Below are 27,864 nucleotides of genomic sequence, written 5' to 3'. Positions count from 1 at the left end.
GAGTTCAGAATATTATTTTGCTATTTGTTTTTGCTAGACATAACCATTTAATTAAATTATAGAGATTAAAAATCCCCAAATCCTGTATCACATGCTACACTATGCACAGACAGAATATTTGTGGCACAGTTGGAATGATTATGTCTTTGAAATAGTTTTAAATGGCTAGTACAAACGGGTTAACAGCTTCCTAGTTTAATGACTGGGACGGTCTGATATCATACATACTTTTTGAGTTTGTGATTTTGGTATTGGACACGAAAAAGTGGCCATGCTTACTTGTGACAAGTCAAAATTGAATATCAACCTTTGCTTTATTGCATCGGGATAAAATTATACAGTATTTCTATTGGGGCTGGGTGATATTGGAATATTTTTAGGCTATATCCCGATATAAAGGAGAGATCGAGATTTTAAGTTGCACACAGGTTGTTTCTCTGGACTGCTGGACATTCGGGAGCTCCTCATGGATTAGAGCCACTTCCAGCGATGCTTTCGCAGGACGAGCTCCATACGGAGCTCCTGAAGTTAGCGGTGAAACTTGTCACGTTGTGTCCGACTCCATGTGGTATTGTGAAACCACACAAGATGACGGTTTCCTTTCCACAACAGAGAGTGCGACAATGCAAGGCAACTTGTGGCCAGTGTTCCCATTGTGTCCATCACGTTACAAGATGATCCCGCGGCACGATAGATGCGATTGACATGGAGCGACGTGACAAATCTTGTTCGGTGTGAACACAGCAAGTTTAAAAAACAATAGTGACGCAGCTTTGGTGTAAATAATACAACTATAATAAGTGCAATGTATTGTATTACATTTGTATCAATAACAAGCACAGGTGACTCTGAGGTGGTGGGATGGGGGGCCCTAAATCAAATTCTGCTTAAGCCCTCATAAGAGCTATGGCCGGCACTGATTCGTAGTAAATACATTTTGTTTCGAGAAAAAACTATGATGTTGGTTATCTGTACTGTGAGTGAAATAGTGAAAGTCTTGTCCATGTACGCTGTGGAAAAGCAGATGATCACATTTTTCATCACGCTATAACCCCGCCTCTGCTAAATGCAGGGGCGCTCCATATGACGCTGCTGGGGCTGTTACAAAAAAAAATCCAGTATGGCGGAATCTGTCAGGAGATGATTTTTTATGTCCTTCCTCGTCCTGCGCGGAGAAAAAGCCTCAGTTTTGGACATGGGAGAGGATTAACAGCGGTGCTGGAACGCTGTCGGTGTAGGTGAGGAGCTGCTGCTGCTGCTGCTGTTGTCGCTCTCTGGATGTGTGTGTAGCCGAGCTGCGGCTTGTCTGCAAGCAGGGATGCGATACACACACACACCACACACACACACACATACACGGGATTCATCAAAACAATGTCCGCCTGAAGTTTCCACTCTGCTCCGCCTCGGCTTCTGCTTCCCGGTTCTTTTCTAACGGCTTCTCTTGGGGTCTGAGCAGCGTGTAAACCCGGTAGGAGAAACTCCACATCCTTTTAAACCGCGCTGCTAACGTTTTGTACACGCTTTTTTTAACTGCACTGTTAGCAGGCGGGAAGTATGTAGGCAACAAGAGGGGGAGAGAGAGAGAATGTACAGGCGGTGTTTATTATGCCGATTGTTGCTGAGCTATTTATAGAACACGGACTGAGCTTTAGGCTCCAGTGCAGCGCACACTGTGATTGTGTTGTGTTACTGACGTGTTATTATTGTAACAGAGTTAAATTAAATAAAGGTATACGGCCTGTGTGTGTGTGTGTTTGAAGTATGTGTGAATGGTTCGGGATGGGCGGTGGTAAATGCTCTGCATGCGCCAATATTTTTTTTTCTTCTTTTTTTTGTGAATGGGAGCGAACGTGAACGCAACACGAAGTCAGCATATTTGCTGATGCTGCTTTCAGGTGTTGCTAAGCTAACGAAACATCATATATTAGTAATAAAGAACGATTTTTTTAAACAGTCTGGACTTTACGTGCAGTGTAGAAGACATGCATGTAATAAATTGCAAGTTGGTGTAGTTGCTCATTGGGTGTTGATTAATGTATTTATGGACATACAGCTGCATTTGCAATTAGTTAATTACTTTTTACTGACTTTTTCCTTGTCAAATTCCAGTATCATAACCTTGAGTATTAAATGAGATTACATCAGTCAATACAGTTCTTTTGTACCCCTTTTAAAGACTTATGTTACATATTTTGTTGTAATAACGTATTGGGAGTTGTTAAAACTTTGTCAACACTTTTAATAATCATAGAAATAGACATTTACACAAAAGGTAACATTTTGGTCATCTTCAAACAATGTCCTGGCAGACTTTTATGGAACATGAGAAAAAAATTGATGATGAAGTTAGTCCGACTAAAACCAGACTTTTATAAATACACCTAAACATTTTAGTCCACCTGAAATGGTACTAAATTTATTTTTTTCATCTAACTAACACAAACATAGTCGTAAACCCTGAGATATAGGCTGGTACATGGAAAAACATGGTGGTATTTTTTGTACCAAGGAGACCAATTTATGTCCTGTTCCGATCTTCCGATTTATGAACTTCATGGATGCAAGACTCAGAATGGTGCTGGATATGCTAACAACTAGCCACTTACTAAACTTGAAACCACCTACTGAACAACATAGTATCATATTCTTTTTTTTTAGCTTTTTTTATTGCTTATTCTCTTCATACTTTTCTACCTCTGGTGTGAATTACCCTGGTGTGGGATCAATAAAGTCTAGACTAATCTAATCTAATCTAACTGTGTATCGTAACATAGTGTATCAAACATCAGAGTGAGGAAGGAAATATTCGGTACTACTCATTTTCTCATGTTAGTGTGTGTATTTGTGACTATAATGGATCATGACTACTCTTCTTGTAAAGTGCAAGTGCATAGGGGGGAACCAAGCAAGACAACAGTTCCCATGATCCCCTGCTGCTTCCCGATGTCATCAACATACGTCTTTTGTCACTGTTTTAATTGAGAGACCCACAGTTGCAGAAATTATTTACTGTACAATTAAACTACCAAGCCATTAACAACACATTTGTGCTGATGCATTTACCACCTAACTATAAATGGCCATTTCAAAAACATAAAAGTTTCAACTGTATAACAAATGCTCTGCTCCTACAAAGAAGAAATTTACATCCCATGTTTTTACAGTCTTGAGTTTAGTGAAGCATTAATGTAATATGTTGTTTTTTTAAACCGTATAAGATGTAATTTTTTTTTTCTTTTTCCGATGTCTTAGCCCAAGTAGTTCTGATGTTATTTTTTTTTTAAATCCATGTCCCAATTTTTTTTTGTTTATTTCTTCACTCTGGGCTCCAGGGCTTGTCCCCCCCCCACATCTGTCACCCTGCATCAAGCAAGCTCTTTTTAGGGACAATAGCCGAACGCAGCTACTCCCCTTGACACGCTCACTTGTGCCCACTACCCCTCCTTGCCTTGTGCCTTTTTTTCTTCGTCACAAAGCGCAAGACTGCATCAACTGTGCAGTGACCGACTTTTTTTATCGGGGGGGGGGGGGGAATTGTCCTGCGGCTGCACTGTCTGGCCCTCTTGTCTTGACACCCCCTCCCCTTACACACACACACACACACACACACACACACACACACACATCCTTCTGCTCAGGACCTCTGAGACCTCTGCCAGCTCACACACAGGGGCGTGGACATGCACAGATCCTGCCCCCACTCCCCCATGCCCCCGTGGGCACCTGCCAACCACCTCCCCCACCCACGTTGCCCTCGGGCAGTTTTGCCCCCTTATATTTGTGGTGACTTGATGCTCTGGGCTTGGGCTGTGATTACATTTGACAATGCTGCTGCAGAACTGAGGAATTCTGACTCGGCTCTGAAAACAAAGAAAAGACCAATAATTTATGTACAGAGATAATAAGAAAAATCACTTTACAAAATTTTGAAAGCGCATTTATTCGTGGAACATATAATCAGACAGTTATGCTTTGTGAAATTCACATTTACATAAAACTAACTGGAGTGTTTGGCCAATTCGTATTAAGAAAAGTCTTTATATTTTGAAGGTATTTCTTAATCTTGGAGCACCTTCCTCTTAAAGAATATTATGTTCAGGGCAAGTAATTTATTGCCTGAAGGGTTCAGGGCTTCTTGCAGGGTAAGCAGCAGCGGACTTAAGTTCATATTTGAGTTTTTGACTTTGCTCTTGTATCCTCTTGGCAACAAAAAACCTTGGGGACATTTTAAAAAAAGGACAGTTTCATGAAACTTACCTGGCAGCACTTACTGTACCAGAAGTGAGTTTATACATTTCACCCCTCACATATTTTAGATGTAATAAAAATATATATGGATGACGTTCACTTGTACAAGAAGAACAGCGCAAGTTTCTCTTTTAGGTAACTCCAAAGTCAACTAACTCGCTTTGCTGGCTAACGCACTTCAGAATTCAGGAATTCTGTTTTTCAGCGGGCCAATAGAAATCCCATACTGGTGCTTAATTGTCAGACGCCAATTTGTATTCCAGCCTGCTGGAAATCTAGTTGGTGCTGGCAGCAACCCCAGCCAATCCTTGCCAAACAGACCAGGACAGCGTGAAGGCATTTGGTGGAAACAGAGGGAGGAAGAAAGGGGAATAATGAAACAATAATAACATGGCATAATCACAAGACAAGTTGAGGTAACGGTCATTTATTCATTATCTTCCACTTTATCCTCCACATGAGGCTAAAGACAGGGTGCACCCTTGACAGGTCGTCAATCCATCGCAATTTTGTCCAATTAACCACCAAGAGTTAAGAACATGTTACACAGAATGGCCCTCAGTCGGACCGGGTCGCAATCCCAAGTCTTTTTGCTGTAAGGCAACACTGCTACCCCACTGTGTGAACCCACATAGCAGTCAACCTTGAGTAAAATTAAAATCCGGTTTGTCGGTCCTTCCCAGTGTCACTTCTCAAGTCACTTTGTGGTATTTTGGGAACTAGACTCATGAGTTGGAGGCTCCTCCTAGTGGGGCTGTGTAGGATGTGAGCCCACATTGGAGTGTGAAATCACAAGGACTGTAAGGTGCTTGATCACAAGGCAACACATTTGATTGAGAAGTTGGTATGATTCCATGCACAACTAAGCAGCTCAACTATGCCGTTCAGTTGGACTACTGCCCTTGTCCCAGTATACAAGGACTAGTGGAGGCGGATGGAACCCATGTATTGAAGGAAGTGTGTCCACCTCAGCTTCGCTCGGGGGAAAAATGTCCCCTTTTAAGCTTGTTAGTATTAGGTGGTTTTCGGTTTAGTGGCTAGTTGTTACCATGTTGTGCACCAGTTGTCCAAATGAACCTTTGCATTTCTGAATATTTACCATAGGTGGGAACTGTGGGGCATGTGCACAGCATCCAGTACAGCTTGAGTACGACTCGGGTCCAATTGAAGGTATACATGCAGCTCGACTACCATTTGCGTTATCTGAATGTGTCAGTCCGTCTTTGAGAAATTTGGTATAGTACAATTTCAGTCGGATTAACGCTTCAGCTTTGCTTCGCTTTAGTTGGGGAAGTTTTATTAGATTTTATTAAAGATCATGTAATAATACCTCATATACATTTATATTACCGTTTAGTTTGCTTAAAATAAGTAATCATAATTTGTAATGACACTGTGGGACTTGGAGGAGGTTTGTACTCTCTGAGCTCTTTCTCTATTTATCTCTGTGTTATGAAAAAAAGATGTGATTTTCATTATCCTTGGCTTTAAAATCACTCTCTATTTGTTTAAAGTATAAAATGATAGTAAATTCATTATTTTTGCGTTTTAGACTGTTTTTAAATGTACTGGTTATTCCTGATGGCCAGTGCTCATAACTGTCAACAAAAGATTAAGTGATTAATTAAGAAAATAATCCTTAGTTACAGGCTTAGATTTTAACTGAGTTCTTAAAACAATCATCAAACAAATTAGTGTCATCAATTTAGTGCTTTTAGGTAAATACTTGTGTGACTGCATCAGGAACTAGAGAAGTTAAAAACAGAAAAGGAAATGTATTAATGTGGTGTTTTGCATCCTCTTTGTTAAGGTTGGTACCGGTGTGAGACACTGATTGGAGTAACCATATCAAAAGCCTCATGGGGATTAGCTGCTGCTGCTGCTGCTGCTGGATGCCTGCTTCCTGTTTCCAGCCTTGATGAGATTCTTGTGGGGTGGCCTCCTGAGTGTTGGACCAGTCTGAAGACACACTCACACATTCAAACACACACACTGAGTTGGGTGCTCATGCTTGCCGCTCTCCGTGAGCACCCCCAGCGATGACATCACACAGCCACCAAGGTAAAATCTTAAACTTAACACTGTTGCTATTAATTAAAATAAAGTTATTTTCAGTAATTTTACAGCTCCTCTGCAGAATCTCTACTGCCCCCTATGGATTTTGGAGTAATTTCCAAAAACAGTGATCTTTAAAACCTTGAGGTCTATGGCCTAGTTTTCTCTCCCCCTGCCACCAAGTTACGTGTTGTATATCTATCTCTTAATGTAGTAACCAGGACACTTAACTGGAGCTGTGTGGTGAAGGAAACAGCAGCAGGCCACTGTCTTTCGGTGCTAATTTTCAATATTGCACAATCACGTTGGTGTGAAGCCAGTAATTAAAATACCTAAAATTAAATGTACATAAATGTAGTTGAAATTCTTTTCATTTGGCAGAAATTAAAAATGTAAATATTTATAATATTTATGCACTATAATTTCTTATTAGTGTATAATTATCTGATTGTATGAATTTGTTAATTTTTCAAAATGTTCTTTTCACAATTAGCTAATGTTTTCATTTTAGAGTTTCAAATCCCAGCATTGTATAAATTCTGAATAAAACTTAAAAATGCTTTTAGTATGTTGACAACAAAATGCAGCATACATTCTTATGTACGAGTGAGACGCAACAAAGCCGGCGTGTTTTTAAGGACTCCAGTTTTAAAAGTGTCAGACAGTAAATGGAATTTTGTTGCATCTTCTCAGCTCCTGCACTAATGAAACAGTGATCCATCACAGCTGCTGATGAAACATACTGAGAATCATCAATAAAATTTGTAACTGTCATGTGCGAAGTAATAAGAATTGAGCTGCCCCGTACAGTCACATTAAGACGAGTCTCTGTTTGCTGCCTTGTCCGCCGCACTGATGTATGCGGACATTTTGTTTAGCAGACAGAAAAAAACACAGACAGATTGCTGCTCACTAAAATGCAATAAAACATTTTAATCTGGTCTTATGGCTGTTAATTGGCCTGATTCAATATGAATGAGCTCCAGAGAGTGAGAGAGAAAGTCCATAACACAGGCTCATTAAGAGAGTCTGCTTTTCTCTTTGACACCTAATCAAGCTCACTTTAGAAGCTTTGGCTTGTGTTTTACTGAGCTGATAAATAATTTGGTAAGCAGCTGGCGGAGGAGAAGGTTAGCCTCCTGCCACACAGTTGGTGTGATACCTGACAATGTCGACCATGTTTGCTTTGTACACCTTGGAGTGTATGCACTATAAATACCTCAGATAAGATAACCAATGTTCCTCAAGGGACATGAGTGAACTGCCGCTATGGTTGGTGTCCTCAGCTCTCTAACATCTCCGTTACTGACAACATCTGGATGCACAAGAGTGGGTGGCGGGGATATATACTCCCCACTCGCTCACTTGGGCGGGCTTGTATCTCCTCCAAGCTTGGGTCCTCTACCAGAGGCCTTGGAGCGTGAGGGTTCTGCGCGATTTCTTAGCTGATCCCCCAGGACTGCACTCTTCTGGATTGAGATCTCTTGTGATCTCTTGGAGATTATAGCTCATAGTGTTCTTATCACCACTGGGACCCTTCACCCCCCACATCTTCTCTTCTCAGCTTCTCTTTCAGCCTTTTCCGGTGCTTCTCAAGCTTCTTGTGTTCCTTCTTCTTGATGTTGGCGTTACTTTGGATTTATTACCACTGCCGCCCTCTGCTGTTCATCAACCACCTCTATGCCCGGTTGATTAGTCAATACCAGTCTTGATCTGGAATTCTGACATGATCTAAGCTCAACCACCTTTATTGGTGTCTTCCACTTTTTGACTCGGGGACCTCCAGTCCCAACTTGGTGCAGATACACTACACTATCTACACAATACACTATTCCATCACCTCGATTAGGGCAGCCCATGGCCTAGTGAAGGGAACTTGGCTGTCCTTAAACTGTCAGGATTTAACTCAGTTTGTATCCTGACATGTCAAGGAATCAAGGGAGAAATCCCTGCCAAATCAAATATGCGGATCACTGAGAGAGGGAGAAGCCTTCCTAGCAAGCATCTTACAGCCCAAACTTGGGGGTCCCGGCTTGTGTTGTAGACTCCAGCCTCTATTTATCTCCTGTTTAGGGCCTGTTTCTGTGTCACCATTATTAGTTGCTCTCTTTCGGTCTAGCTCTCTTCAGCCATTGGTGTGTTTTTGCGATATCAGACATATAAATATGTATTATTTCCCTTGGTGTCACATGACTTTCTCTGTCTTCAAGCAGCTCCAAGTGCATTACATTGTTAGATCAAACTGGGATTAGTGCAGCTCAGCAGTTATCATTAGAAAGTCCTAAAAAAAATCGAAATCTGTTGTTCCTCTTGCAGCCAAAATTGATGTGCCGCTAATCTCAAAAAATTATTCTTGCTAACATCTACAAATTGACCATCTGTCTTGAGATAAATGATAATATGCAGCAAATGATAAGAGCTTTGCTCTTAATTCTCCACCGGCCTATTTGTCTTGAGTCTTAATAGTAGTCGAGAAAACAGAAATATAAACCAGTCATGCACTCTATCGTAGTTCTTCCCCAACTTGCTTTTAAGATAATTTTGTGAGAAAATGCAATCTAGTTCATTTTAGGCTGCAATTTAGAAGTTTTGAAAATGTCTTGAAGATGATATTAAACCAGAAATTGTAGTCTTTTCCAAATGATTTTCATCTAAAATGTATATATATGTACTGTATATATGCTTACGTTTTTAGAAAATAAAAATTCCACATTTCAAACCAGACCATACGCTTAGTCTTCCCATAATCTCTTCCTAAGATCTTTAATCATAAGTGTGTCTTCAAGGCACTGAAAAGTCTAAATCTCAAGTTTTATCTGTGAATGACATTTAAGGTAGTTAGATGAAGCTGTATATCTTGAAGTTTTAATTTGCTCGTATTACACTTGCGTAAATTTGACTCTCAAGAAAATAAAAGGTCAAAATTGAATCGGCAGAGGGTGAGACAAAGCTGGATCTCACATTTCCTTCATTAGAAACCGTAAACAGAGCTTCTCATAATACACTCATGCTTCTTTCAATAATAAAATTCTGTCATTATTGTATCACGATACTTTAGTAGGGAGAAGACAAACAGTGATTTTGAATCGGTGCCCAGCACTGCACACAGCCAAGCCAGGAAGCGTCATTCTTTGTTGGCCAGTGGCGGCAGCAGCTGATATAACAGATAAATTAACCAGCTCCTGTCAGAAATATGATGGGATAGATTTTTTTTTGACTTCCCTCAGTTTACTTCACACAGGAGCACCATAGGATCTGACCCGCATTAACTCACCTCTCACCAACACAAAAACCTAAAAGCTGTGATCTCTCATACCTGCAGCTGCTTTTCCTCAATGTCTCGTTTTTCTCTGAAAAGCCTGCAGAGGAGAAGATCTGGGTCCTCGGTGTGCTGCCAAGTGTGGGCGTCAATTCGAGGTGTTGCTTCTCTTGTTTGAGTGACAGCCTTGTTGGAAGTGAGTGAGACAGAAACAGGCAGCCAAGACACATTTAAAGACGTGAAATGTGGGAAAAATGGGCAAAAACTCTGGCCTCGTTTTGCCTTGTCAAGCTTGTCCTGTGGCTTTTTTTGCGCTAAGATGTTTATATTTACACAGGTTATAGGAATTAGTTCTGTTTTAAGAGATGCACCCGTTTGATTTTCTTTTATAATTGTTCTTGTGAGGAATAGATGTGAGGAAATTCAGCTTTTGGTTTCAGGTTGCATCAGGTTTGTCTGCTGCTGGATTGAATTTGTTTTTTAATAACAGTGGCTGTTGTTCTGGGGAGCAGTGAGTCTTTCAGGGGCTTATATTTGCAGTGTGATCCCAAGCTGGCAACTTTTTTCTACAAATGCACGAGATTAGAGCTGGGCGATAAGGGAAAAAATCTTATCACAATATACTTTTTATATCATTCGATACCGAAATATATCATGATATAAATGAAGGCTTGGCGATGCGGCTTCTATTCCCTCGCAATAACTTTGCTTACTTTTGTGTTCCCTTGCAATATCCACTGCATTTTGTTTTGGAGGGACGCAGAGGTCATTGTGAGGAAAACGCAGAGGTTATTGCGAGGGAACGCAGAAGTTTTGTGAGGGAACGCAGAAGTTTTGTAAGGGAAGGAAAAAGTATTGTGAGAAACCTAAAAGTTTACACTAAACAATTTCCCACCATGATTCTAGGGGGGCTCTGTAAATTGCTAAGTTATTGGTCAAATTAGTTGACCATTAACTTAGCACCTAATTTACTGTCGATTAATCTTTGGAATGTTTTTATTACTAATTAAAACAAGTTATCTGATTTTTTTTCGGCTTCTTAAAAGTGAATACTTTACTGGTTTCTTTGTGTCACAAAATGACGACATTAGAAAACATAATTTTGAGGTTTGAAAAAACACTGGTCAACATATCTCAACATTTCCTGCTATTTTTTGGACCGAGTGATTACTCAATTAATTAAGCAATCAATCGATTATGAAAATGATCGTTCGCTGCAGGCTCAGATAAGAGTCCCAGAAAACCTTGAGGAAAAGGCAAACACCAAGATGAGCCTTGACGTTGAGGCATTGTTGAATAAAAAAAGACATTGAATCACAAATCAAAGAGAATCATTCACCAGCTAGTGAATTATTCAGCTATTACTTATAATATAAAGTTGCTGCTTTAGTTTCAGGTCTTAAAAGGAAATCTATAAAAAAAAAATTCTTACGTTCTTTGTGTGCTTTTCAACAAAGTTTCAGAAAACTCTTTTGACTTTCAGTCGCCTTGCTTATCATAATGATATGAATACGTCGTGTGTGTAGTACACAAATCAGCCCAGCACGTAAGCTGAGTGTGTAAAACAAATGTTGCCAGCTAATGTGCTCCAGTGCTCCGTACACAGGAGCAATCACTCTGTTGATTGTTCTGATGTGAAGGCCTCACCAGCCTGACTCTTTTATTCTCGGGGAAATATGAAACCCCACAAAGTGTTTTACATTTCACTTTTCTAGGAGGAGATTTATGGTAAATGATATTTGATCTGGGCCACACGGTTGGTGTAGTGGTTGGCACTCCTTTACCTTTTGCAGCAAGAAGACCCGGGTCAGAACAAAGGCCTTTCTGCAGTTTGCATGTTCTCCCTGTGTGTTTTATATGCAAGAAAGTGATTAAATCAAATAGACCTTATATTTTAGCATTCTGCTATACCTTCAGATGCCTCTGTGTTTCCGTGGACCTGCCTGGAAGTTAGACACTCAATTTGACTGTCGGTGGGGAAAAAGGGAATAAAAACTGATATTCAACACTTTGACACTTAACAAAAGGCTCACCTAAAAAATATATATACCCGCTCAAGTCTGCAGCATCATAAGAATACGTTCACCGCCTTTTCTAGCTGGAAAGTGACATTTGTAAACTGCTTACTCTCTCGCACCAAAGTCCATAGAGAAAAGAGATTTTACAATATGGCACAAAGAAGTTGTGGATCCTTTGCTTTCTCTATTGCTAAGCTCAAATATTTTATTTAGTGCCTTAGGTGTTTGAACTCCGTAGTTTGGATTTATGTGAGTGGCACAAATTTACCAAATGAAACAGACCCTTTGTCTCCTGTCATCTTAAAACGCAGAGGAAAGTGAGTGGTTTACAAACTTGTTTCTTTCTTTCTACTTCTTTATCATAATTATTATTATTATTATTATTATTATTATTATTATTATTATTATTAATAATAATAATAATAATAATACATTTTTTGGTGTGAGCGTTCTGTCCCGGAAGGATGTATTTACGCATGGCAAGGTCAGAGGTCAGCATTAAATCAGATTAAAACGTGGAATATTCTGATTTTAGTTACTTCATGTATAAGTCATAATTAGTCATTATCAGACTATGATCTGTAACAATAGGAATATGATGTAATATTGTACAACACACTCAATTCAGACAACATAACCAGCCTAATTTTTCAGAATTAGGCTGCAATTGAAAATATTAAAATAATATATATATATATATATATATATATATATATATATATATATATATTATCATAGCAGTCGGCGTCCTCAGGTACATCAGAGCAAGAAGTGGGTTGAGGTCAAGGTCAAGTTCAGGGTCAAATTGGTTTATATTTATATAGCGCGTTTAAAAACAACCCCTCTTGCAGTCCGTGTACTTAATGGCCAAATAACGTTCTGATTTTTTCGTTATGATGCTGTTGTTGCGCTGTACTCGGAAGTCAGGAGCTCTGTGCTGAATGGACATTTGCCTACAGTCTAAACATGTCCTTACACCAATTCACTAGTTTTATAACAGAAAACAGACTGAATGGAAAAAGGTGGTGTGCTGAGCTCCAAAAAGTCACGCAGCAGAAATCCAACAGCGGCTCACTTAACCGCGGTCAAGCCCCTGCTCAGCACATTCCACTCAGAAAAACCCCTGTCGCTCCATACTGAGTGTTTAACTCAGTGGAAGTTTCACCACAGGACTTTCTATTCAGTCTGTTTTCTGCTATAAAACTAGGAAATTGGAGTAAAGACATGTTTAGACTGCAGGACAATGTCCATTCAGTGCATAACGTCATAAAGGTAGTTGCACAGTCATTTTGTTACCAGGTTTCCATTTATTTGCAAAACCAGACAACTGATTTTATGATATTCTGTCTTTTTCCTTTCTCAATGATTGTCAATTTTCATTTCTCCATTTTTCCCCCAGTTTTATTTTCTGAAAACGTTGGCCGTCAAGTACACGGACCTGTTTCCCTAAAGTAAAGACACCAAATAAATATGAGTAAAGTCACAGCAATGGAAACAATACATAATTGAAGATGTTCGCACGAAAACTCTAGGACAAGTTTGTGTTCAAATACCGGAAGTGCGAATTTCGCCAAAAGCGCCCAAAAATGACCCAAGATGGCGGCCTTCCAGTTGGACTTACATTAACTTTTTGCACCGTCCTAACATGATAAACACACGTACCAACTTTTGTTCATGTACGTGAAACATTGCCAAAAATTCCCCTGATTAAAGCGTTTTTTGATTTTCGTTATTGAGTTTTGGGGTATGTTCAGGTCCTCAAAAATGTGATTTATTTCTAGGAAAATTAATAATAATAAGAATAATAATAATAACTCCTACGCACCTTGTGCTCAGACCCTAAAAATAAAGAAACAATAAACCCATTAAAATAAGAATAACATGAAAAAAAAATGGTATTAAATATAAATAAAATAAATTATTAGTATTTTAGAAGCCTGAATACAAAAATCATACTATTTGACTGAGTTGTTGCACCTTCATGTTCCAAAGATTTGAACACGAGCTATAACATTTTGAACTGAAATGTAGTACAGTGAGTGATTATTAGTGAGCGTGTACAAAAAAAAAATTAAAGATTAACAAATCCTTTAAACACTATCAAACCCACGGTTGCAGCAGGAATTGGTGCTCGGGTGACATTTTACTGCTTTATTTTGCCCAGGCTGTGTAGGCGTGAGGCCCTTTAATGGCTCAGAACAGGTGAAGTTGACACAGTGCTCCTCGAAAGGCTCAACAGTATCTAGGTTACAAGTGCAACAGGTTCTGTACAGCAAAAAAACAAAACAGCAGTGGAAATGAAATGTAGTAAAATAAACAACATGTAGTGTCAGGACTCGGGAGGTTGTGTTACATTCACTGGTACCTAACACTCCAGGCCTCAGGCACTTGTATTTGTGTTGTTTGTCTTGTATAAACTTGTTGAATATTTAGAATTTGCAGCAGTCAAGTTTAGTTTTGTGTATTTGGGTTACAAAGGAAGATTTGTGTTCTTGTAAGTGTGTATATGGTGAACATTAAACTGCTCACTATGTGAAACCATTAGCATACTTTTACTATCAGGTCAGTTGTAATGGCTTATAAATAATATCTGGTTATTTTTAGGCTATATCCCAATATACAAGATATATGTGGAAATAAAGCTGCACACAGGTCGTTTCTCTGGGCTCATGAAAAGGAGAGTGATAATACACTGTATATATACACTCTAAAGTAAATGATCTACTGTTTATTATCAGTATTACATGCTTAAAATACAGTTATTACCATTCAGTTCAGATCTTATCTGGTTTCTTTTCTTGTTAATATTAAAGGTGACATAGAATGCTTGTATCACACATATATGTTAGTTATTGAGGTCTACTTACATATATTAACTTGTTTTCATGATTAAAAACCTCCTAATCGCTGCAAACGAGCCTCCTCACTGACGCTCTCGTCAGCCGCGCTGTTTCAGACCAAAACCACACCCCCAGAATGTGGACTGTGTTGTGATTGGCCAGCCAAGAGAGCTTTCCCACTGTCCTGTGATTGGCCAGGTACCTGGAAGTGACGTAATAGATAGGCCAGCTCTCAGATACACAGCTCCCCCTCTGGCACGGTGGATGCTCTGCATCTCAGCAGCTACAACGAGAGTAGTTCTTCTTCTTCTTCTGCGGTTGAATGTACGCAACCGGATGTGCCCGGACTAGTGCCCGCACCGGGAGGCGCTACGGTGGTGAGAGGAGTGGTGAGGATTTCTGATGACGACATCAAATTAAGCAAGTGCCGATCCGCTTCGCAGAGCCCAGGAAAACAATACAACACTATTTTCTCAGCAGTGGCTGAACTGTTTGTTCTGAAACTTTAGGGTTTCATAAACGAGGTAATGACGCAGATACACACACAAACGCAGCGTTAATTGGAGCTTCCGGTCTATGTGGGCTTTAAATGAATGTGTTAGAAACTGAAATTGCCTGTAAATATGGTCAAATCATGCTTCTACATAACTAATTGGACTTAAAATTAAAATATAATTTTACTGTTTCTACATATTTTATAATCAATATATATATTTTGTGTATTCCACAAATTGATTCAATATAATTAATATGACGGTTGTCATATTAATTATAGCCTTTAAAAGCAGGAAAAGTCATCACAGATAACTCAATATGTCACGATTCTCCAAATCGTTAAATTTAACCCTCTTATGACCATCAAGATAATGAGGCTGCCTGGATTTATATCGATTTTATGGCTGTAGAATTGTCAATGAGTGTGCTTTTGCTCAAACTTTCACTTTCAGTTATTCAACCGTTTTGGAATAAGCTGACGTCACACACGTGTGATGCGCTGCTGAATCTCGTCTGTGATTGGGTGGTCTATTTCTCTGCTTTCCAGTATCCATCCATCCATCCGTCTTCTATCGCTTTATCCTCGCTAGTCTCGATATCACAAACGGTCTAGGAGTTACTGTAATGTGAAGTATGCATGCCATATTCTGGGTTAAAACCAGGAACAGACATGACAGATACCTTATTATGATATGGAATCCAAAATCTTACTTGTATTATCTGTATATACTGTATGCCATCTGGTGCAAGGTACCCTCCCCTGATACTGACATATGAAATACACGTGTGAACTCACTAATATACACAGTTTTTAACCATAATCACTTTTTAGGACTGGGCTCCTGGGGTGCGATAAATGCTCATATCCAGGCGATTAAGGCCTTGGTTTTAAGTCTGTGCTGATGCTGCTGCTGTTTCTGCTGTAATGTTCCCACTTTTCCTCGCGGTCCAATCTGAAGTGTTGATAGAACGAAATCCCATGGGCAGTGTCTAGTTTTCAAGGTAATTGTAGTCGTGACCAAAAACTAATCTTGTACGTTTATTGGCACAGGCTCTAATAAGATTCTCCATCTATCACAGCTCTTATTTTTGCCTTTGGTATAAATGGTAGACACGGAAAAATCTTCATATTAAATTCTTAATTGTGTTATTGTTCCCTATTTGAACTAGAGGTGGACAGATATAGGTTATTCTACAGCTGATGCAGATGCCGATTTTTAGAAATAAGGGCAATACAAACAGTACAAAATACTGCTGGTCTAAATAATGTGTAAGCTTAATATTAAATACATGAAACAAGGTCATAAAAAAAGTATTACAGAATACAGAGAGCAGAGGAGAATTGTAAACAAGCGACCATGTAGAGTAAGAATTGACGTGCCATTGTATAAATAACATAAGGCTATTTAGTTTGTTAAATAAAAGGACAAGGTTCTATAGGAAAGGTAACCTTAAATGACATCTGTTGTGATCTTGCGCTCCATAGAAAATACAATTAAATAAAATTGACTTGACCTTCAAGGGTGGGGCGGGGGGTGCCTGTTAAAGGGGCGGGGTGCCTCCCTAATATAATGGTAGGGGAAATTGCTTATAGTCCGTTCTTGAAGACATCTATGATGACATGACAGCTACAGTTTTGTTTGCTGCTCATGGCATGGATTATCGTATCCACCTCAGCATTGATGACATCACTAAAAAGCACATTATGGGATTGTCGACGGCGAATATCGCGACTTATCGGAAAATGGTGTTACCGTGGCAACTGTGCATAGTTGGATGTTTGTTGGCCCCCGAGAGCCGACAAATGCTCACAGACGCATGGCGCATGGCACACTCGTCAATCAATCTCAGCACCATTTTCAGCCTGATGTGGGCAAAATGGCTCCACAGTGCCCCCAAGGACATTTAAAATAAACAGCCCCCGCAACTGGTTTAACCTCCACACGTCTATCAGGATAATTAAAGAATTTGAACGGCACCTCTTTCTAAGTCACTCCACACACCTCTATGTAGGGTGTGGCGACCTGTTTAGTTCTGCTTGCAGCCCTAGTTTTGATTAATTTTGTTGTCATCGAACAGTTATATTTTATCAGACGGAGGAAAAAAGTCAATCAGCTTAATATACAAAATGGATAAAAAAAGAAAAACCTGTTTCTGTCAACCTTTTAGCTTGTAGCGTGTTTCCTTTCCCAAGAAGGAGCAAGAGAGGAAATTGTATCACTCATTACTGGTCCATTATAGAGCAGCCACATTGACTGTGGTTTCCTTGGGCATATGCAACATGTATCTGTTAAGAAGACCAGTGTAAAATCTTCTTAGAAGTGTAAAAATAAAATAGAATAAAGTAAAGTGTCTCTGGTTGTTAAATATGAATATTGGGTGAGAAATGTATGGATAATTCATGCTTTACAGTTATTTATTCCTTTCTGGAGCCACTCAGTGACCCCTTTCCCATCCACTTCTCCAAATGCACACGATCACGCTGCTTAAATCCAGGGGTGAAGGGGTTAAAAGCTTTCGCTGCAATAAAGAGGGCCCGGCTTACCCATGAGTCTATTTTTAGAAACATACACACAAGATATGTGCATGTGCATTCATGGCGAACAAACAGTCATTATCCTTGGCTCCCGTGATGATTCTCCTCTTCACAACTGAGTGTTTTTTTTTCCCAGCTAAAAATTGAGCACGAGACGAGTGCATGTATGACACAACTGCTGCTTCTTTTGTGGGGATCATTGTGATCAGAGCATGACGGGAATTTCAAGCCTCCATCGTCACGTTTCTGCTGTCCACTTGTGCCGACACGTCGTTTCTATTTGGCAGAACCAAATTTCGTAATTGTTGTGGATTTGCAAAATGCACTCGCCCCCTCCTTCCTTTTCATGCTGAACCCAGCACAGATGATGAGGCTCCCTGCCAGACACACAGTCCGTCAGCGCCGACCTCCCATGTGCCATCACCAGCTCGGCTGAACATGACTAGCAGTCTATCCCTGACCATTCTTCAACAAACTGGGGTGAAGCGCACACCTGGTCTCACTGATCTCATAGTGGCGTTTGTACAGGGTGGATATCCCGGTACATTAGAGGAACTATTTTTAATTGGTAGTAGGACAGAGACAGCACAGACAGAAAACATGAGCTAATGAAAGGAATGGGACACAGCTTTTGTCCCTGTGTCTTTTGTCTCGTCCCGGCCGAGAAACTGGATACACTGTGTTCTGCCAACGAGCTGTCAGTGGCAATTACGGTTTACACTGCCGCCCCGGAGCCCCGTCCTTGTGCCTTTTGACATAGTGCTCCATAGTGCTTGACACCAGGCATGGATGTCTGGCCCTGGCATCCAGAAAATACTACCGTTTAAAAAGGAAAAGAAAGGGAAAAAGTGAATGAGATTATAACCTAGGGTTTGGCAATATATTGATATTATATCTATATCATCGCATGAGACGAGATATAAGCAATTTCACGATATTGGACTTTTTGCTAATAGTTAGCAAATAGTTGCTAATTTTTTGCTTTAGTTGTATTAGGGATCATGTGTTTGCTGATATCTGTTAATACATTTAAATATAAATAAATAAATATTAAATAATACATTTAATATTTCTATTTCTAAAATCCCTAACACGTAAATATCCTTCATTTAACATTGAAAAGCCATAGAACTATTAACTGAAATGAAAGGTAATAACTGTATGTATTTTACGCATATAATACAGATCATAAACAGTAGATATTTTATTTTAGAGTGTATTCACAGTGTATTGTCACTCTCCTTTTGAGAAGCACAAACATCTCAAAAGAAAACTTTTCATGAGCTGAGAGAAACATCCTCAGGATATAGGCTAAATAAAAAGTAGCCCAGCCCTAGTATAATCTTTAGGACATTAAACTATCATAAAACTAATAAAACAAATAATAAATTGTGCATATTTCAGCTGCAGAGCAACTGTAATCTTGCATGTTGTGGGTGTTTGTTGTTGTTGAGGCATTAAGTCCAGCTACAGAGGCTTTAAAGCCGGATCATAAATCTCCTAGCAACCATGTGAAGCACCATCGTGGACATTAAAAATCGACTTTGCCCAAATGATCACTAAATGTATGAAAACCCACTCTGGATAAAGAGAGATAATGTTCATGGAAAGTAGAGGCTGCAGGTTAGCTCAATAATTCATGCATCTATCTGCCTCCAGTGCCTAATTACTGCTGCACTGGGTCACTGTAGGGGGTTGCAATTGATCCCAGAATGCACCGGGTAAAAATTCATAGTAACACCCTTCACAGCTTTACTCATATAGTGAGAACGTGATTCTCTCCCACTAATACTTAAGATCTTTGGACTTCCATTATGGCTGCAACACAGGCATACATAGTTGTATGTAGTTCAATTTGAATAATTCTCTTAAAATAGTTAATTCAAGGATAATTTATTCAGCTAATAATGTTTATCATAATTAAGACACAATCACCGCCAAAGTTTTCACATGGTTTGTTGAGATCCGATGAATGAGCTCCCACTTAAGCCCATAAATTTGCTGCTTTTTGAACAGAAGCTCTAAACTTGAAGCTCTCGTTAAATTATAAATGAGCCAGCAAATCACATACAGCCCCTTCCCAACAGCCACGGTCATATTAAAGACGTAAATCTGTCCTGCAGATTTTGCGCTGACATTAACGCTGATGCTGACTCTGAGAAAGCGCCGGTTTGATTGCGAAACATCTCCCCATGCATGTAAGGTTTTTGTGACTTTGTGAATAAATGAGTCTGCCAACCTCACAGTTCGTGAGCATTCCAGCATTCTAATGAGCAATTGGTGCCCAAGTGATTTTCGTTTTCTTTATTTTGGATAACGACATTTTCTGAGACTGAGATAAAAAAGCACCCAAGGCTATACTCGCATCACTATTCAAATCCAATTCAATTCTGATTCATAACCGATCGGATGTGACAGCTCACATTCACAACAAACAGCATCAGACTTTCACAAACTCGGAACTGTTCCTAACTTTTTGCATGAATCATCATTATCAGACACCTAACATCATGTTTTTTTAGACCTCTTGGGTAGGGCTGCAATTTACAGTTATATTGGTAGTCGACTCATCAGCCTATTAATAGATTAGTCACGATTATTTATGTGTATTTGGAATAAACACTAGTAAAGTTACTAATTACGAACAAAAAAGGGAAAATGGCTATTCCTGTTATTTACATCACTTGACACATTAGCAAAAATAACTTAGTGACAAGTTGAATACTTGATTGTCATTTTTCAATAGTGACATTCACTGGTCTGTTATTTCTGTATAGAGCCTCATATGGGTCATTTTACTTGTAACTGGTCAGAGACATGTCTGCTACAGCGGAATATTTTTGTAATATAAAATATGCCTGGATAGAAGGAGACATACTTTCATTCTTTTAGCTCAAGGAGCGTAACAGAGCGGCACAGATGAATAAACTGCTCCAGTGGTGGAAAAACGTTAGGGTTACCTTTAGCTTTATGTTAGCACCTTCATTTGCATTGTTTACTTGTGGTGACTTATTATTCTACACCCAGGGGAAAAATTAAAAGCATTAGCATGTTCACAGTTCAAACCCCACATAAGAAATACAACAAATCTGTACATTGTTTCTAAGCCATCTTCCATTCAGTAAGCTGTTGATGTGTACAATGAGAGAGCTGGGCCTACTGCCCCCTGCATTTCCTGTACTGCAGTTACTGAGCGTGGTTTGCCAGGAGCGGTGTTTGAATGACACAGGTTGACCGTGTGTCCACACGAAAAAACTTCAGTTATTCTGATTATAAAATTAGAATTGCCAATAGGACTTCTGAGTCCATAGAGCCCTGAAAAAAATTCACGTTAATAAAAAATGTGAACTTAGCCTAAGACCCCACCCCAAATTTCATCACCACTGTGTTTTTTTCCCAGCCTAATCAGAATTAAATGAAGGTCAGAGGGTTACTTCCGAATGTTCATGGGATACAAACTGGTGGTTTGCTCTCACAGGGGTCACCCCAATCTCTCTTATCAGTCGCCATGACATCAGCTAGTGCCCTCGGGAAGCAAATTTGCGACCCAGAGGAAAAGGCTCTTCAAGGAGAGGCGTGTTTGATTAATCGCATTGTTCCTGTCTGGATCACCTTGCTTGCTGGAGTCACTCGGGACGAAGCAGCCAGAAAGGAAGCGCAGAGAATGTAATGAGGCCGTAGCATCCTTCCTCTCTTTCTCTGTCACTGTCCCTCTGTGTCAATGCCACTGTCGCACAGACAGACATCTCATTCTCCTGCATAACAAAGGCCTCTGTCAGCAGAGAGTGCACAGTCCCGGGTCAAACCTGCCTGTCCCTTCATACAGTCACAAAACTACGTTTAGCAGTGTGGCAGACCCAGCTCTTCACCATTTGGTTAGCTCATTATTCCTTCATTCTTCTCCCCCTTTCACAGTGCTGATCAGAACATGCATGTTTTTTGACGAGCGCTAGCTGCATTAGCTCAAGTCGACTGACTCTCTGCCTGAGGCTAGCTGAGGCTATTTATAGCTCCCCGTCTCCCGATGCCTGCCCAGTGGGACCGAGAGGAGAGGAGGATGAAAAAAAGGAGTGAAAGAGAGGGAGGGAGGAAGGAAAGAGAGAGCAGGAGGGAGGAGGGGGGCTGCTGGGTAACTAGGCTACATTCAAGATTGATGGACTCCGTTGCCACGGTATAGATCACATCTCTGCACGTGTGTTGGTTGTTAATGTGGTTTTGTTGCTTTGTTGCGATGCCCTCCCTCGCTGTTTCTCCAACGTGTGTGTCCTCACACACCTGTGTGCTCCCTCCATGTGCGTCTCAGGTATCAACCGCGCAGTTTCGAATGGAGGCTTATGCACTTTGCCTAACCGACCACAGACAAAGATGTCCATCCCCCTGATTCCCATATTTAAGGCCGGGATGCAAAGCCGCTGCCAGTGCAATTTGTGCAAAAACAGGCGTAGAATTACTCTGAGCCACAGGTGTGATTGCATGGAGATGAACCTCATTTCCATTGCAAAACACAGCAGCGTGTGTGTGTGTGTCATTTGAATGGCTCATCAGGAGATATCAGCTAACATTGATGTGGATTGGTTTGTTTTGCGGAGGCTTGGATCATGCCTCTACTCTTGGAATATTTCCTGACAGTTTGCATAAAGTTTGACAGTGTTTGTATTCAACACCACTGTTTTAACCTGTGCCTTAAGTGTCAGTTTAAATTTGAATACTCTACCAACCAGTAGCAACCACTGGTTGGTTGAGGTGTTTAGTCAGAACTGGTAATACATTGGTTGTGGTTCTTCATGGGTCAATTCTAGGGATGGGTATTGAGAACCGTTAAATCCATACTTGTCTGTCATTGTTAAATACCAAAACTATCGATTAGCATCCGTACAAATTAGGACTGAATGATTTTTAATTGATATCTAACTGCCATTATTTTGACAGGAATTGTGATTGCTATATGATTTGAGGGAATTGTAACATTTAATTGTGTTATTGTTCTCATTTTCATTCGAAAAACACCATTACTATGTGATATTTGTGCAGATCTGTGAGAAACAAAGATGATTTCAGTGTATAGATCAAGAAAATAATCAATCTAAAATGATATTTTGACACAGTAGGCTGTTTTGCCAGTCTCTATATTTGTTACATGTGCTTAAACTCTGCTAGTATTTTATATCTTTGAACTGTCCACTAATGATGAGATTACACTGGACCTCACTCTGTGTTGTTTACGCTCAGTGCCCCGAAATTTAGTCCGTCAAAAGCTGGCATACAGTGCAACGTAAATGATTGACAGCCGTCCATTGCCTTCTTTTTGTCTCACATTTGTTTGACTTACTCTTTTGCAAACTCGGTTAATGCTTTTGTTCATGTTGATGTGCGCCCTCTGCTGGTATAAATTGAAGCCAGGAACGTTCCCTGCAAGGCACGTTGCTACTCAGGGTTTTCCGCATTCCAGTCAATGTCTTTGCTGCAACAGAAACATACTTTATTCCCAATGGAAAGGCGAAACCAGGTGGATGCTCCACTTCTGCGAGTCACCCTTTTTCACATGGTATTAACTGAAACGCCCATAAAAGATAACTATTTTTAACTTTTTAGCTACAGGCACATAGTTGCACAACTCTCTTGACTCGTTACTAAAGCTCTCATGTGTTCAGAATGTCAGAGATCAAATAGTTTGTTTTTAAAAGGGTAAATAATATGGATTGAATCAGAACTATTCGTTAACTTTAGGACTTTTCAAAGCTCTGGAGAAAATATTTGCATTCTGTTGGGAATTTTTTACATAACACAACCCTTTTGTAGGATGATACCCCAAAACATATTCTATGATATTATCTGCTGATAAATAATATTGCACATCCCTAATTAATACAGCAAGCGGACCATGTGCAACGCCCTCTAGAGGTGAGAGGGCCTGTGCTTCGAACAGAAACAGACTGGTTAATTGATTGAATTTGTAATGGCAAATTATTGACCAACTAACTGTTAATCATTAACATTCCTAGTATCAAAGTATTGGTATCGATTAGCATGACTAGTATCAGTCTTGGTATGGATAAATATTAACTGTACCATCCCTACTGTTGTTAAACTTAAGGAAGAAAACTAATTTGACCAAAAGTGATGTTTGAGTCCTCACAGAAGCTGATGCAACATGGGGTGCAGCCGTTCACGCATGGTAGTGCAGGATGAAAACACACACATTCAGTGTGTGTGTGATGCTTCCTCCAACTTCATGGCTAATTAAGTGTGCATGTGTGTATGTTTGTGCATGTCTCATCCAGAGTGAATTCCCGAAATAGATCATGCACAGTGAGACGCTCCCCTGTTTTCCCTCTCTGTTATTCCTCCAAAGGGATTTTACACGGGGTTTTCATCTCCCATCAAAAGGAATAATTGCATGTTTGTGTGTGCCTGAGATATTTTTAAGCCTCATGCTCAGAATATATATATGGCTCAGGTGCATGCAAGTACCAAAAATACATACATGTGTATAGATATATATATTTATACACATGTACTGTGCATGTGAGTGTAGTAGGGCTATTCGATTATTAATCATCAACTATTTTGGTTTTGATTGATTAATTTAAACAAGTTATATGATTTGCCTCTTAAATGTGAATATTATTCCTTTGTTCTATGTAACAAAGAAATAATAAAAACTGCATACAAAATAAGATGTTTTTTCACAATTTTTCTGACAAATATGGACCAAATAATTAATAGATTAATCGAGAAAATAATGGACAGATGGACAGATTATGTAAATAGTCGTCAGCCCTAGTGTATAGTCACAGATTGGTGTGTCATTTTCTTCCTCCCTTCTCCATTTTTGCACAGTTTCGTTGTTTCCCCCTCCATCTTTTCATTGCCTCCTCCTCCTCCCCTTCTTACCTCTGCCCCCCACCCCCAGTACACCCTCTGCCTCCTCCTTCTCCCACTCCTCCACCACCCTTTTCTGTCGCTCTGCTTTTTATAGCCATGTCTTCCCAGGGCTCGGCAGCTACAAAAGCCTTTTCATGTTGCCACTATAATTACAGCCTACACACTTGTGCGCATGCATTCGCAAAAACACAGAGAAGTGTATCCGCGCGCACACACACACACGGGGAGTGCAGCAGCAGCTGTGCGTCTGTGTTATCTGCATGCGTGTGCGTGCTCCGCATGTGCCGCTATATACAAAAGGGTGAGCTATTTTTACCTCGCTCCCTCCCTCTCCCTCCTCCTCCTCTCCACTACCCCATCCCACACCACCACCACCCACCCACCTCCTCATCCCTCTCTGCCGCTGCTGCCAGCCACATTTGCTATGCTGAGCACAGGCGGTATCAGTCGAGCCCCAGCATCCCTCCTCTCTCCGCACACCGAACTCACAGGAGCCGATGAAGGCTGCGCCTTTGGTCCCCCCCGCCTCCTCCGATTCCAGCCTTGCTCTCAGATCACCTCTGCAGCCCAAGCGTCTCTGCAGACTCACTAAGGCTCGCTTGCACTCTGGTCATGGACCGGGCAGTCGCTCAGGTGGTGGTAGCAGCAGCAGCGCCGTGGCATGTGCTCGCGGCTGTGTAGATGCCCCTAAAACCTGCTGCTCTCTTTGGACTGTGGTGTTAAGTGCTCGATCAGCTGGCTTTATCGCTGGAAGCTTGTCTCAATGTTGCGGACCATATTTGAAGCGGAGTGTTCTCTCTCTCCCACAGAGGGGATCCTGGGGAAGGAGCAGCCGCTGGAGGTTCTGAAGACATCAGTGCTCAACCACATCCCAACAGGTTGATCTCTCTCGCTCTCTCTCTCTCTCTCTCTCCCCCTCTCTCTCCCTCTCCCCCTCTCTGTATGTTTTGTGCATATTCTACAAAGCAAAGCCCATGTTTGTGCCTCTACGTGATTTCACTGTCAACTGCATCCCATGTGACTTTGCATGCACTGGAGGGACGTGTCCGCTCGGTGTGATTGTTTTTGTTTTTGAGGTGACCTCGCGTTTGCAGCAGCACCATATGAAGATATGGCTCATGTGTTTTGACTGTTTATGGGATTCTTGAGCAGAGTCCATGCTTACTCCTGTACTCACTGTGCCATTTTGTTGAATGGAAATCCAGCTCCCTGAATGCAGCACTGTTTGTGAGCTTATGTAAAACTGTGAGTAGTAAGTTTGCTAGACACAGCAGGAAAAATCCTTGGATCATTGGATATCGATATAAATCAAATCAATATTTCTGTGAGGCTGGGCGATATCTCGATATATTTTTTAAGGATATATCCCGATATAAGAGATATACAGTATGGGTAAATAACGCTGCGCACAGGTTGTTTCTCTGGGCTCATAAAAAGTTTTCTTTTTGAAATGTTTGTATTTATTTCTTTATTTGGCTTTTTAATGCTAAACGAAGGACATTTACATGTTTTAGAAGCAATAAAATTGCCTATAAATATGGTCAACTTCTGCTTTAATAACACAAATAATTATTGAAAGCAGTATTATTGACTCCTTTAAAGATAATTTTGTCGATTACATGTATTTTTATGTACATATATGTATATATATTATATTTAGTGTATTGTACAGTGCAGAGGGAGAACGATGGAGATGAGGTAATCAGAAAGAGAAGAGTGTAGAAAAGAGTCTGGGAAAAAATAATATATATGCATAATGCATAATCTATAATGGGGTATTTAAACAGTTCTGTGCCATTTATTTTCCAGCTCAGAGAACAATTTGAAAAAAAATTGTGAAAATAGTAAAAAAGGTGATTCATAATTTACTCCCTGTGCAGCGTCTCACATATGAATGATTTCACAGAGCAGCAGGGAAGGAGGAAGGTGCTCCAAGCAGCCTGTTGCTGTAGAGCGACGCTGACTGTTAATCTGTACAACTACGGCTTTATCTTGACTTTCTCTCTTGTCTCGAAGAACCTTTACATATTCTCTCCTGTTGCTGTCGTCGCTGGGGTAATTTTTTCCGCGTTCCTCCGGCTAAGGCTGATAAAATATTGAAATCCACCGCCGAAGCAAACTTCATCAGATATTCTCGAAGTCTGTCGTCTTGGACACGGACGGAGCCGCTTTGGTTCTGCAGGATGAAGAGAAGAGGCACGTCCCCCTCCCTCTACCGCAGCCTCTGAATATTTAGCGAAATGACCCGTGTCTGACCCATGTTGGTTGCATTCAAGCAGCAAAGCAGTGGTCACTGCACCTGCACGTCCTGAGTTTGTTGTTTTCGGTTGTTTTCCATGCCTTGAACTTTTTGTGTATGTGTGTCATTCCCCTAATGACAAGTTTGCAAAAGCTAAAACAAAAGCTAGACACATAATCAATCAGCATTTTATTCTGTTTATTGACGAATAATCAACTCTGATTGCAGCTAATTACCTCTGTTTTCCTTGTCTTATGTAACTGGATATTGTGTCAAGTCAGACACATCAAACAACATATTAACCCTTTAACATCTAAGCCTCAAAATGTTCACCTGGCCTTTGTTTTTTGCTTATTTTAACCATAAAAAGGGACAGAAAATGTCCTGTAAGTAAGTGCTTTTGCCCATTTTTCCAAAATAACTTTCAATATCTGGCTTGTTATTTATAAGTTATTGCATGTTAAAATAGTGTATTAATGATTTAAAATAAGAAAACCACTTTAGTTGTACACGGTAAACAGTGCAACACATTTAAAATATAAATCTCCTAAATGTCCTAAAAAAGCAGGCCAAAAAATGTAAACTGATATACAGACGTTTCTCTAACTCTCTCGTCTCTGGTGACAAAGACGCTGTTTCGCCGCCTTCCTGCAACAGTGTGAGTGAAATTACCGTAATAACCACATGTTGGCTTTGATGTGCAACTTCTCAGAAACTGCTGGAATTTATCCTATATCGCAAACCGTCACATAATTGCGGTAGTGTAAAGTGCGCTTGTGCAAATGTGTCCTTGGCGAAGAACAGTTCATTGCAGCCTTAAAGCAGAACTTTGTCAGTCTGTTGCTTTTCCGCCTTTTTCACGACAAAGCTCCCCTACAGTTTTCTTTTAATGCACAGTGGTTCAGAATTTTCTGCATAGAAACCAGTGCTTGGTCTATAAACTTCATGAAAGCCAGTACTATATTTAAGGCACAAGTAAAATGCACTTTTGGTGATAAATTGTGTCAAATTAATTTCATTATCTTGGCCGTGGCGGTGGGTTTTAAAACCAGGGCCGATGCATAATGGACAAGTTGAGTGAGGACTTGAATCTGTCGCTGAATTAGTTACTGAATCGATGTTTTTGCTGACTTCTTTTGGTAAAAGTAGGTAAAAGTAACAACCGGTGTTAAAATACACCAGATGTGCCCCCTTGTGGTGCTGCCTCTTGCCCAGGTTGTTGTTATAAATGAGAATTGGTTTCTCAGCTGACTAACCTGGTTAAATAAAGGTAAAATAAAATAAAA

General features: G+C 40.2%; 1 protein-coding gene across 3 annotated transcripts in view; it reads left to right on the top strand.

Annotated features, from left to right (window-relative positions):
• The first annotated feature begins 994 nt into the window (after window positions 1-994).
• Window positions 995-27,864, top strand: part of LOC131449546 (histone deacetylase 4-like) — a 69,721-nt gene continuing 42,851 nt past the window's right edge. Inside the window, exons 1-3 of one of the 3 annotated variants that reach the window (XM_058622138.1) lie at window positions 995-1,238; window positions 6,062-6,312; window positions 25,149-25,217. In XM_058622138.1, the coding sequence (XP_058478121.1) occupies window positions 6,291-6,312; window positions 25,149-25,217 (91 nt within the window). In that variant the 5' untranslated portion in view covers window positions 995-1,238; window positions 6,062-6,290. Of the gene's footprint in view, window positions 1,239-1,287; window positions 1,472-6,061; window positions 6,313-24,748; window positions 25,218-27,864 lie in introns of those variants that run through there. The other 2 variants (XM_058622139.1, XM_058622136.1) reach the window with 2 other exon arrangements.

The sequence above is a fragment of the Solea solea genome, chromosome 2 (assembly GCF_958295425.1).
Source record: "Solea solea chromosome 2, fSolSol10.1, whole genome shotgun sequence".
Taxonomy (NCBI): domain Eukaryota; kingdom Metazoa; phylum Chordata; class Actinopteri; order Pleuronectiformes; family Soleidae; genus Solea; species Solea solea.
Note: the sequence above shows the minus strand (reverse complement) of the source record. Positions and strands in the feature narration are given on the sequence as shown.